The sequence below is a fragment of the Salvia hispanica genome, chromosome 2, assembly GCF_029641045.1.
Source record: "Salvia hispanica isolate PSC_SH4W2 chromosome 2, Shi_PSC_v1, whole genome shotgun sequence".
NCBI classification, from domain to species: Eukaryota; Viridiplantae; Streptophyta; class Magnoliopsida; order Lamiales; family Lamiaceae; genus Salvia; species Salvia hispanica.
This window is the reverse complement of record NC_142693.1, coordinates 15159436-15172464: the sequence shown is the minus strand read 5'-3', so window position 1 is coordinate 15172464 and position 13029 is coordinate 15159436. Positions and strand designations below refer to the sequence as shown.

At 37.8% G+C, this 13029-nt stretch overlaps 2 protein-coding genes across 2 annotated transcripts; both read right to left on the bottom strand.

The window, feature by feature from the left end:
* Window positions 1–1669: 1669 nt before the first annotated feature.
* LOC148931635 (protein FAR1-RELATED SEQUENCE 5-like) lies at window positions 1670–5477 on the bottom strand. Its single transcript, XM_089064848.1, has 4 exons — window positions 5288–5477; window positions 3620–4349; window positions 2725–3157; window positions 1670–2635 (listed from the first exon to the last, which is right to left on the bottom strand). The coding sequence occupies exons 1-4, from the start codon at window positions 5475–5477 to the stop codon at window positions 1670–1672; spliced, it is 2319 nt and encodes a 772-aa protein (XP_088920974.1).
* A 1559-nt stretch (window positions 5478–7036) lies between these two features.
* LOC125187550 (uncharacterized) lies at window positions 7037–8510 on the bottom strand. The gene is made up of 2 exons (XM_048084166.2): window positions 7696–8510; window positions 7037–7580 (listed from the first exon to the last, which is right to left on the bottom strand). The coding sequence occupies exons 1-2, from the start codon at window positions 8245–8247 to the stop codon at window positions 7152–7154; spliced, it is 981 nt and encodes a 326-aa protein (XP_047940123.2). The 5' UTR covers window positions 8248–8510; the 3' UTR covers window positions 7037–7151.
* Window positions 8511–13029: the final 4519 nt, after the last annotated feature.

Sequence of the window (13029 nt, the reverse complement as noted above, 5' to 3'; positions counted from 1 at the left end):
GCATCATTCTGAAGTATCTTAATTTTTTATAAAGTAGTAATTTGAAAAAAGGAAGTTAAAGCTATACTGTATAAACCTATGAAGTAGTTAATTGCCAAAATGAAGTAATAAAACTTAATAGTGAAGTAATAGACTCTAAATATGAACTATCTATTTACTGTTTTGTACTCAGTTGCTGTGTTGTTTCATATTCTTCAGATATTTAACAATACTTCATTCTCCCAGTTTTTTACTTCACTCGAGTGATCTTTTACTTCATTACATAGGTCTTTTTCCCCATATGTGCAAATGAGCATTATTATGGTATTTGCTTTTGCTTCAAAAGAAATGGAATTGCTGTACTAGATAACTCTGAAAATGGCGACGACAATGATCTCACAACCAATTATAGTGACATTCCAGAGACGCTGGTTTGTATTCTTCACATATGATTTAATTTTATTACACTTACATATGATACACAACTAAAAATAACATATATTTTATTATACATGCAGAGATCATATTTTTGTCAATTCCTCACCAACATTGGTCTTCACAAACAGTGCAAGACAATATCCAATGCTAAAATACAGAGATTCAAAATGCCATGGAGAACTTCTGAAAATGTTGAAGACTGTGGAGTATTTCTAATGCGCCACATGGAAACATACAAGGGTGAGCGCGAAGGTTGTTGGAACTGTGGTTTAAAAAAATCAAGTTCAGGTGTTCTCCAAAGCTTGAGGGCCAAGTATTGCTCTGCATTGATGTTAGCAAATAACAGCCATACAAGCTTCAAGAACAAACAAGTTACCGAAACATACTATAAGGAGGAAAACAATAGCCATGTAATAGATGTTGAGAAAATGATTGCAGCATATTTAAAGAAAAAATGAAGATTTTAGCAGATTAAGTTTTGATATATACATAGATCTGTTTTGAGCAATTCAAAATAAAGTACTTTGCTTATTAATGTTGTTCTATATTAGATTTAAATGTTGCATTAGATAATATATATAGTTCATTGGGTAGTTAATTTGTACAATGAAGTAATAAATTATAATAATGAAGTGAAAATCTATAATAATGAAGTATCAGGCTTTTATTATGAAGTATCTATTTACTGCGTTGTATGGGTTTATGGTTTAAATTTAACTGCTGTGATCAAAGTTCAGTGTTACCTTTTCTTTTATTAACTCTATTTGAAGTAATTGTCGTAATGAATGAACAAGTTTTACCTTACATTTTATTAACTCTGTTTGAAGTAATATTTCTATATAATGAAGTAAATGTCGTACTGAATGAACTATTTTTTACCTTGCATTTTATTAACTCTGTTTGAGGTAATATTTAAGTATGATGAAGTAACTGTCATACTGTATGAACTATTTTTTATATAATACTACTAACAGCTGTGTTATTTACTCATATAAATGAACTAAATATTCTATTTAATGATATAATAAACTCATATCAATCAATAAGCTAATGATCTGTTTTCATAAAAAGTTTAAACTAATTCAAATTCAAATTTTAAATGAAATAAGAAACTACGGGTCTGAAGTACTGAACTTAAAAAAAAATGAAGAACAAAACATATACCACTGAAGTAATAAACGACAAAACAGAACTACTGTTAGAGAAAAGAACAACAAGCATCAACATTGTTGTTTCCTCTTTTTCTTCTTCTTCAACTCTTGTATCTTGTCACAATTCCTTGAATCATGCTGACCAATCTCGCCACATTTGCCACATTTCCTTCCAGCTTCGACAACTCTCTTATTTCTTTCTCAAGTCGTGAAAGACGTCGACCAGAACCCTTGGTGCTGACAACATCAGGTGGATGAACTTCTATTTCAGTAGGGACTTTTGAGCCATAAAAATTCTCAATCATCTGTCTCTTTGCACTTATAGACAATACATTTCCCTCACCAAGTACTTCTTTTTTCCCTTCAGCCATAATATGTCTAAATGCACGAATTTTATCACCATCTCCCTCTATAAGCCGTGCAATATCATAAAAATCTGCATGCATATCACTGTATTCCTGCTTCGTCTCATCCACAGCAATAAATGACTCAATATTATCATCAAAACCAAAATGCACAGGCTTGACAAATTTAGACTTCAACCAGCGTCCTCCATGCAACTCATCAGGGACTAACTTCAATTTTTTGTTTCTCAAGATCCAAAATATGTGACTGCAAACGAGCCCAAGCCTCTCAAACATCTTACAACCACATGCATATGAACCACAAGAAATTGAGTATGAAACTGTCCAGTTCTTTGAGAACTTATCATTCAACACATAAATCTCATTCTCACCAACAGTTGACACTGTCACCATGGTGACATTATCGACTGCTTCCTCAATCTCACTCTGAATTAGTTTGAAACCACTGTCACTATAAATTGTTGATGCATGCTTCTCAAGAGCCGAATTTGTTTTCAAAGTTGGAATTGTGTTAAAATCCAAGTATTCAAGCCTATTATTGTTGCTCCTTTGACCATCCAATGCATTGTTGTAATACATAAAAAATTCAACAAGATTAGATCGAGACTTGGAGTACCTCTTGAAGAATATATTCTGAGATTCAGATATAGATGTGGTCTTTATCAGTGAACTCATTGGAAAATCCCTAAAATATGCAGGAACCTGTAGTTCATCAAGTAATAAAAATACTTCATTTATTGGCTAATATACTTCAGCAGATAGAAAATGTGTTTCCAAAGGAGGATACGTACCCAATATTTTCGTGAGTCAAACATAGAGGTAAACCATTCATTGTCCTTAAGCCCATATTTTTCCATTACATTATTCCAGGATTCTTCAAATTCTTCAGGCTCTATCAACTCAGACCAAACACAACTATTTAACTCCTTTTTCAAATCTTCATTACCAAGTTGACTCTTTGGTAACTTTTCCACAACTTTAAACATGATGTGCCACATGCACCATCGATGTCTTGTATCAACAAGGACTCTTTCCACAGCAACCTTCATTCCCAAATCCTGATCAGTAATGATCAATTTTGGTGCAGAACCCATGCATTTGACAAAACGTTCAAACAACCATGAGAAAGAATCGGCATTTTCCTTAGATAATAAGCCTGCACCAAATGTTACAGGTCTTCCATGGTTGTCTTTTCCTGTGAACGGTGCAAATATCATGCAGTACCTGCATTAAATCAATTCATAAAAAAGATTCAGTAAATATTATGCAGTACATGAATTATAAGTTAGTTCATTCCGTTAATTAAATACTTCATCTTGTCCTAGTTTTACTACATTCAATTAAGAATTCTAAATAATTATACACTCACTTTATTCCAGTAGACTATTAATTCATTATTGACAGTTACTAGTACCTAAAGTAAATATTTCATGCATATGCAAGTTGATCACATCAATAATCATTTTACTATAAACAGCATTATAAGTTAGTTCATTTTGTTTGGTAAATACTTCATCTTATCGGAGTTTTACTACATTCAACTAAGAATTTTAAATAATTATGCATTCACTTCATTCCAGTAGACTATTAATTCATTATTGACAGTTACTAGTACCTAAAGTAAATGTTTCATGCGCAAGTTGATCACATCAATAATCATTTTACTATAAACAACATACTTCATACCTATTAGTTGAATAGGTTGTGTCAAACGATACTATATCACCGTAGAGATGGAAATTCTTCTTAGCAATGGGATCACACCAGAAAAGACGAGTGGGCCTATCTTTGGAGTTCACCTCAAAATCATAAGTGAATGCCGGACAATTCTCCTTCTTTCGGCTCATTTCATTAAGTATCATCTGTGCATCTGCCCCACGAGTAAATGCTCTCAAGTCGCGCCTATAGTTTCGAACTTCTACAACCGTACACCCAACATAATCCAGCCCACCAAGAACCTCATTCAGCAACTTAAAAGTCAACGTAGGACCTATGTTTGCACTTGCACAATCTAATATAAATTTCTGATGCATTAGATCAATGTTGCGATTCAGCCTCATGAATCGCCTATGGCGTCCCTCAACCATATCATGATTATTTTTTTCTTCAAACTGTTTGACAACATAACCAATTCCCTTAGAAAACTTAATCCCAATTTTAGACTTGCAAAAACACTTCCTAGAAGATCGTCTTCGTTTTGACTGCCCTTGCATTTTATTTTTCTTCTCACCTTCTCTACTACACACAACATATAACCATGTGACAAGATCCCCCTCCTTCTTTGATCCATGTTTACGAGTGTCAAACCCAACATACCGTGCATACTTATTATAGAACTCGGTAGCATCATCAAGTTTAGGAAAAATCTGTCCTACATAGGGCTTTAGTTGGGATGGACAGTCAGGTAGGTATGACACTGATATAAAACATGCAAACTACCGTCAGTGGAAAACTAAAACAAACAATTTATGCCTACGAATTTAGTTCATTATAACAACAGTTTAGTTCATTTAGCTGTTTTATTACTTCATTATAACAACAATTTAGTCGAATTAATGGCATACTTTAATGTGCAAACAACACATCAGTTAAAGATGTTACTTCATTATAATATTTTATTAATTCATTTTAACAGTGATTTACTTCATTATTAATATAGGAATTTAATATTCAATAAGAATAGAAGTTCAGTTTTAATGGATATTACTTCAGGATAACTTAATTTTACTTCATGAAGAGTTCAAATCGCATATACACTACAATAATATCAGAATTTAATATTCAATAAGAACAGAAGTTCAGTTTTACTTGTTATTACTTCAGGATAACAAAACTTTACTTCATTATGAGTACAAATCGTATATACACTACAATAATATCAAAATTTAATATTCAATAAGAATAGAAGTTCAGTTTTAATGGATATTACTTCAAGATAACCTAATTTTACTTCATGAAGAGTACAAATCGCATATACACTACAATAATATCAGAATTTAATATTCAATAAGAACAGAAAGTTCAGTTTTACTTGTTATTACTTCAGGATAACAAAACTTTACTTCATTATGAGTACAAATCGCATATACACTACAATAATATCAGAATTTAATATTCAATAAGAATAGAAGTTCAGTTTTAATGGATATTACTTCAGGATAACTTAATTTTACTTCATGAAGAGTACAAATGGCATATACACTACAATAATATCAGAATTTAATATTCAATAAGAACAGAAGTTCCGTTTTTAGCTCATATTTCCGACCATTTACTTCATTATTAATATGTCTACACTACAGACATGAAAAACATCGAAAATAACACATTGCTCGATTGAAAAAAGTTACGAACCTTCAACTGTGGTATTATCTAATTCTGGCTCTAAATCTGAATCTGAATCCGTGTCAAAAAGAGATCCTCCTAGATTAGTAAGATCATCCATAATCGATCCAGTTGAAGTAGATCCAGTTGAAGTAGATCCTAATCCGTCTTCAACCTCGGAATTTGTTGATGTAGATCCGAATCGGTCGATATTCTCCATGAGAGTCAGAATATTGCCAAATTGGAGCAAAACACGATGGTGAATCAAAGGCAGTTCGTAATTTAAAGTAGAACGCGATCGTTCGTGGAAGGCAGATTGAAGAAGATTGTAGAACGCGATCGACGAATTGAAGATCGTGGACCGCAGATCGTGAATTGAACGGGAATTGAAAGAGAATTGAAGGAGAATGACGAATTGCGATTGAACGAGAATTGAAGGAGAACGAGAATTGATTCGTCAACGATGTGAAGGAGAACGAGAATTGATTCGTCGACGATGTGAAGGAGAACGTGATCAGCAAGTTTTGCATATTTGGATAGTAATTTGTAATTTCCTAAAATACTCCTGAGCATGTTTTAATTGAATAAAATTAAAAATAAATTGTAAATTAATCCTAGCCACAAGATTAAGAAAATGGAAGGCCCTAATTTAGTCTCTAGTTCGGCCCTTAAGAATGGTTCGACATTGATCACAACTCTATATATATATATATATAAGGCTATACAGAATTAAAGAAAGAAACTTGAACAACACAATTTGCCAAGAATTTATGTCATTTCTCAAGAACTTGAATGAGTCCTAAAGGTACCTAAAACTTTTCACATTTAACTAATATTGTTACTTTTCTACTAGTAACTAATTCCCATGCATTTGAATGATGCTTTTAATCAAATTGGTTGGAACTGTAAAAGTTAAATGCATTTGAATGATGCTTTTAATCAAATTGGTTGGAACTGTAAAAGTTAAAAGGATAAAATTAAGGGATATTGGCATCTAATATCACCAAACTTTTAAAAAGTTGAGTTTTTCCCACGAACTTTAAAATTAGCAAATAATATTACGAACTTTACCCCGTGTTTGATTTTTCCCACGAATGAAAAAATTCTCACAAATAATATTATGATACCGATTTTTTTTTCGTAATTTCTCGACAACAATTTTGAAAGTTTCAAGTTTTTAAATCTTTGAAGATAGTTTTTCTTGAAGCACACCCTCCAAAATTGTTCTTCAATCTATTAAAATAATATGAATTTTTTCATTCGTGGAAAAAAACAAACTCGGGGTAAAGTTCGTGATATTATTTGCCAATTTTAAAGTTCATGGGAAAAACCCAACTTTTTGAAAATTTAGAAATATTAGATGTCAATATCCCTAAAATTAAATAGTCCTTACCCTCTTCAACCCCCTAACCCAGAAAAAAGAGAATTTTTTTTAAAATTGTGGGGAAGTTTCTATTTTTTTAGAGAATATGAGCTGTATAATTAAAGCTCTAAATTGGTAAATAAGGTTATCATTTATCAACTTGCAATCCAATTAACTCGGTAAAAAAAAAAGAAGTCTTTCAGTCAATCCCAACCTCCATAGTTCTCAATGAAAAACTAAATACTACTCCTAATTAAATCGTTTCATAAGTCATACTTATACATACTGATATTGTAAATAAATTGGTTAGTTCACGAGATGTGCTTTTGAGCAATCTTGTGATATTGCAACGTCATGCATGTATAATTAGTAGAGTATTAAAAAATGTGGAAACGTTGTTATATCGAAAAGCGAGCTACTGAATTTGGGGTACATGTTTCATTGCCAATAATTAATCCACGGAATCAAAATGAAAAATAGTGGTAAGTATGTATATAGTGAAGAAGTTAGTTTGGTATTACCAAAAGAAAATCAAAACGTAAGGCTAATAGTGTCATGCTTCTTATCATCACAAATTTGTGTACGACGGAAATCAAAGCAATAGTCTCCATCATCCACACCGTTCCGATTTGGGAATCCGAGCAGGTCCACCACATCCTCCGTGCTCCACCCCGCACGCAGCATTCTCTCCGACATCGACATAGATCCGTCAACAGACCCATCACAGCCGTCGATCATCATCATCTCCCTCACATCCTCCTCCTTCCACCCCCCATCCCTCAGCCTCCAACACACCTCCTCCAAACACCCCCCTAACTCCCCGCTCCACCACCCTCCCCTCCTCTCCGCCATCTCCGTCCAAAACTCTACCCTCCTCCCCTCCCTCGCCGCCCATGCTGGCGCCGCCGCCCCCACCCTCCTCCTCCTTGCTATCGCCTCCCCGCACATCCCAAACTCCACCTGTTTCCAATCAAAACTAAAATTATTAATATAACTATCCCCCATCGATGTAATGTTTGAAAAATTAATATTAACAAATTAATTTCTTTATATATAAAAAATTATAGTGTAGTACCTTCTGGAAGAATCCGGCGATGTCGAAGCTCCAGACCCTGACGTCGGTGCCATGCACGTAAAAAACGGGATTTCCGGCGGCGCAGGGAGCGGAGGGAATGTAGAAGTTGCGGTAAATGGGGACGAGGAGGGGGGCTTTTTTCAGAAAGGCTTTGGCTAATGAAGCGGCGCGATCGGGGTCAGGGGGTTTGAGGCCCCAGGAGTCGAGCCAGAAGTTGTTTCGAGAAACTTCCTTGCAGATGCCGAGGACGGGGAGGGTGGTGAGGATTTCGAGCTGCTGACGGGAGAAGGAGCGCCAGTTGGGGAAGCCGGGGCCCACGGGGAGGCCCTCCTGCAGGATGGAGCGCAGGTCGGGCGGGAAGGAGAAGCGGAAGGCGGATTCGACGGCCGCGAATTCGGCGTCGGAGAGGGCCGCGGCGACGGGGATGTTGGAGGAGTGGAGGTAGTGGACGACGTTTTTGGCGTAGGCGGCGTAGGAGAAGCAGACGCGGAGGGAGGGTTTTGGTTTTGGTTTTGGCTTTGGCGTGGGATTTGCTTCCACCGCTACCGCCATTGGAATTTTGATGGAGGTGTTGTGGTGGAGAGACAGAATTCGATTTTGTTTCGCCTCGATATATATATATAGATATGGTTTTTATTTTGTGGCGTGTTTGGCGGAGAGCTCAGAATTCGGATTCTGAACTCAAACCAAGTATTCCTTTCCGATTTTCACTTCTCTTTAGATTTTCAAGATTGGAAACGGATTTTTGACTCGGTCTCCTCTCCTGGCCGTTGGATTTGTTTTTTCCTTTCATTAATATAATCTCATCATTTTATTGTTTTTCAGCATTAAAATAGTTGAAATAATACTACTCCAATAATTCAATTTATATGAAGTAACCAGCTCTTGTCAAGGAAATTGAGTTAAATTTTTTGAGATACCGAAAGACCCACAAACACGTAGCACATTGAATAAATGGAGTAACATTAATGAATCCCACACATTTTATGTGGAATTTAAAATTCGGAACCTCAAATTTCGCGGTATGTAGTTATTAATATCATTAAAGGAAGGTTTCGACCACTTATAAAAAGCAGTAATAATCTCATTAATTTTTGAAGGCTAGACGCCAGCATAGGTTTATCCTACACTTATACCAGAGAGTTCAATTAGTATTACTACTACATTGAACTAAATGTGAAATTTAATCAAACCCATCGTTCTACCTATATTATAGGAGTAGTAGTAAGAGTATGGAGTATTCTACGTCCAGCCAGTTAGGTGCATTACATTTGAAAATGTCAAACTCGCAAAATAATATTTGCACGTAAATATTAAATTTCTATTACTTCTTTCCTAAAAAAAGGTGAATTATGTAATCTAGTGTATTATATTTCCACCAATTGCATTGTGATTAACGTCCTCGACAATGATCATTAAAATATGCTTAAGAATTATTTTAATCCCAATTCAAAAACCTAATACTACTACTAACTCGTGTGATGTCCTTTTTAACAAGTGACAAATATGCTTTATAAATGGTGGAATAAATGGTTGGTCCCATGAAAAGGATTTCAGGTTCCATTCAATGTTTATGTAAATTATTTGATATTTGAATGGAAGTTGTAGGAACGGTTGTTGCCGCCATGGTTATAATAATTGGCCAAAATTTATCAAGTATTTGTTGTTTGGCACGCCGGCCTCCATTACTGGAGTTTATAGCACCGCCCCCACTCTTTTTAATGGAATTTATGTTTACATTAATACTACTACATGTTACAACACCACTAATTTTCTTATATTCTTAATTATTTATTAGTAATATATTTATTCTAACTCTGGTACAATCTCTCAATAACATATTGTTATCGAATTATTTCATTGGTTAATAGTAATACCAAGTAGCGTGCCGAACCTATATATGTGATAAGATCGGGTTGATAATTCAAATTGTTTGAATGGAAATCTATCAAAGATATCAATTAAAAAATGAGGCTAGAATAAATTATTGACTTTTCATGTCATGGGTCCGATTTGGGTGATTAGTACTCTATGTCTCTATCCATGCTTTTCCGCACATTTGGAAATAAGCTTGAGCACTAATGTTATATGTGATATTTTTGTTATATTTTCCAACCTTATAAAGAACCTACCGTCTACATAATAAATTGAGTTAAAAGACATTTCTGATCATAGGATTATATTGCTTGAGTAGATGAGATCTTAGATTCCGAACAACTCTATGGTAGGTATTGCATGCTACTTTGATTTACGTGCTCGCTTTATCTTAGTGCATCTCCAATGCAAATAGGCCAGCTATAGGCCAGCCACTCTCTCTCCCTGCCACGTCAGCAGTACTAAAAATCCACCTGGCACATCAGATTTAGGTCAGCCATAGGCCAGCCGCAATAAAAATAATTCAAAAAATACTATATTTACGGAATTAAAATAACGATTAAATTACGGATTAAATTTACGACACAGATACGGGAAAATTAATTCATTTCATTCAAAAAAAGTACAAAGATTTAAAAAAAAATACATGATTTTTTTTTAAAAAAAAGGGCTTCCACACATGAGCCCCGCCACTCTCTACTCCTCGTCACCGTCGCCGTCGTCCTCGCCGTCGCCACCGCCGCTGCCGCCACCCGGGGTATTTGACCCCACGTCAGAACCCCCCATCTGTGCCCTCGCGGTATCCAAATCAACCCGCATGCTCTCGAGCATCGAGTGAAGAAACATCTTCTCCGTGGGGTCAGTGGCGTTCTTCCACTCTTGGAAGACCTTGTAAATCTGCTCCCGCGTTTTGTTACGCGAATAGAGAGTGTACTTGAGTGGGGCGGGTGGGAGGGCGGCGGACTGGACCTCATGGGGCGATAGGGGGGATCCTCCCCTCGCAGCCCGTTGTGCCCGCTTCTGTCCAACCGGGCGAGGGCGACCAGCAAATGAAGGAGGGGATGGAAACTCCTTAGCATCCGGGGGGAGGTCGTGGGATCCGCCGCTGCTGCCGTTGTAGTCGCCGGTATAGTTCAGCCTCTGCTTCTTCGGCCACCCAGTGTCGCACCCCGCACGGAACTTCTCGAAGTCCTTCAACAACACATAGCACTCCCAGAAGTGGAACTCCTTGTACTTCCCCGCCAAGGGGAACTGACTCTCGGCTATCCTCCGGGCGTCCTCATTCTGCCCACTAGTGAGCTGACGGAGGGCGTTGGCGTACAACGCCAAAAAATGGTCGACCGCGGCCCTGATGCGCTCCCACCCCTTCCGGACCTCCTCCCCGCTGAAGTCCTTCCCGTGCGGGCAGTGCCTCCTGTAGGCAGCTCTAATCTTCGCCCACATGTTGACGACCCGCTGGTTGCGAACAACCAGCGGATCGTCGCACACCTCCCACCACCCCCTGGCCACCCCGGCGTACTCATCCTCCGTCCACTTCCTCCGGCCGGGAGTGTCGTCAACAACGGGCTGCGACGACTCGCCGACCGCCTTGGCCTTCCCCCTCGTCTTCTTCTTCTTCGCCGCGGCCCGCCCCGCTGGAACAGGAGTGTCCGGATCGCCGAGATCGATCCCCATGTCATGCAATGACAAAAGGTCATCGCCAGTGTACTGCGTCTCCACTGGGGTCGACGTGTGAGACGAAGCCGTCAAAAAATCCAAAGAGGGACGATAGACCGTGCCCCCCCCCCGGTGACCCCTGCATCCCGGGATGCAGCATACCCATCATCTGCTGCTGCATCTGGGGCATACCTCCCCACCCCTGCCCGCCGCTGGCCTGTCCGCCGACCGGCATACCCCACGGCATGTTCCCACCCCCTGGCGCTCTGGCCATCATCCCCATCAGCTGATTCCAAGGGACGTTAAACCCTGGGCCCATCTGCCCGCCCATCTGGCCCCATCCAGATCCCACGGGTACCGTGGGAGTCTGAGATCCACTCGTCGCTGGACTGGACTCGTTGTTGTGATCCATCGCTCGATGATGCTCTTGTACATAAAGTTAGAGAGAGAGAAAACTCGTTAAAACAAGTGGTGCAAATGAAAATGAAACTAAAATCGCGTTTATATAGGTTTTAAAAAAAAATCAAAATTCGGCGCTGGCCGATCGGGCCGCCACAATGGCGGCCAGCGCATCGGCCAGCGCCACGCAATCGGCCAGCCCACGCCGAAAATTTGGCCGATTTCTCGCTCGCCTGCTCCAATGGTTCGGCTAGCCGACCGGCTAGCGACACGAATCGGCTAGCCGGTTGGCTAGCCGGCATTGGAGATGCTCTTATACAGACACAAATATTAATACTATCTCTGCCTGAGCTTAAGTGAGACGTTTCTATTTTTACACAAAAATTTAGACAGTGATGTTCAATAAATTAAATAATAAATAATAAAGTATGAGAGAATAAAATAAGTGATAGAATAAAGTAGAATAAAGTGATACATATAAGAAATTTAATTATTACCAAAAAACAAATATGTCTCATTTAAATTGAGACGGAAGGAGTACTACATATATTTGTAAGAGCATGTTAACTAGATGTATAGTTTTTTTAGCAAGCGTCACGATCGCATTTTCAAAGGATTAAAAACACGGTTGATCTCGACTAGGTGGTTTTAAAGAATCGAAGAAGAAAGGGGAAAAACAATTGTATACTTGGGAATAGCTCGAAATAATAGGAATAGATTGAATAAAATCTGAGTATCATCTCAACAATAAATAACTCGAAATGAATAATATCTCAACATTACATGATCCCAAAAGAAATACTACTGGAGTACTATTTAGCAGAAGCTTCAGAGCATCCGCAGCAGTGGCGTCCGTCCGTCTGTCCGTCCGTGCCGCTGAGCACGAGCTCGTCCGTCCGCCGCTGCGAGCTGTCCGTCCGTGTCAGCGGCGCGGCGCTGCTCTTAGCTAAGAGCACGTCCGTGCCGCTGAGCAGCCTTACGTGGTGGCACACGATTGGCCAACGACAATTTTGTTTCTTTTTGTAATTTTTTTTAAAATTTTGAATTTAATTTAAAAAATCATTTTTTAATTATAAAAAAAATATTTTCCCACTTCTCAATAAATTATATCCGTTTTCTACACACTTTTAATTTATTTTTCAAATTTTTCCCCCAAAATTCACTTTTTAATTATGTACTTTTATTTTTTAGAATCTTAATTATGTATTTTTTATTTAGGATTTAATTATGTAATTTTTATATTTTAATATATTTTTATATTGTAGAAATGTTTTTTGTAATTGAAGTATTTAAATTGAATAATAGAATAGTGGGACCTTTGAGCTTGTTCTTGCGGAAGAGCACGGATGTGGGTGTTGTGCTCTTGCCTAAGGACAAGGAGTAAAAGTGGGTTCGGACCCACCT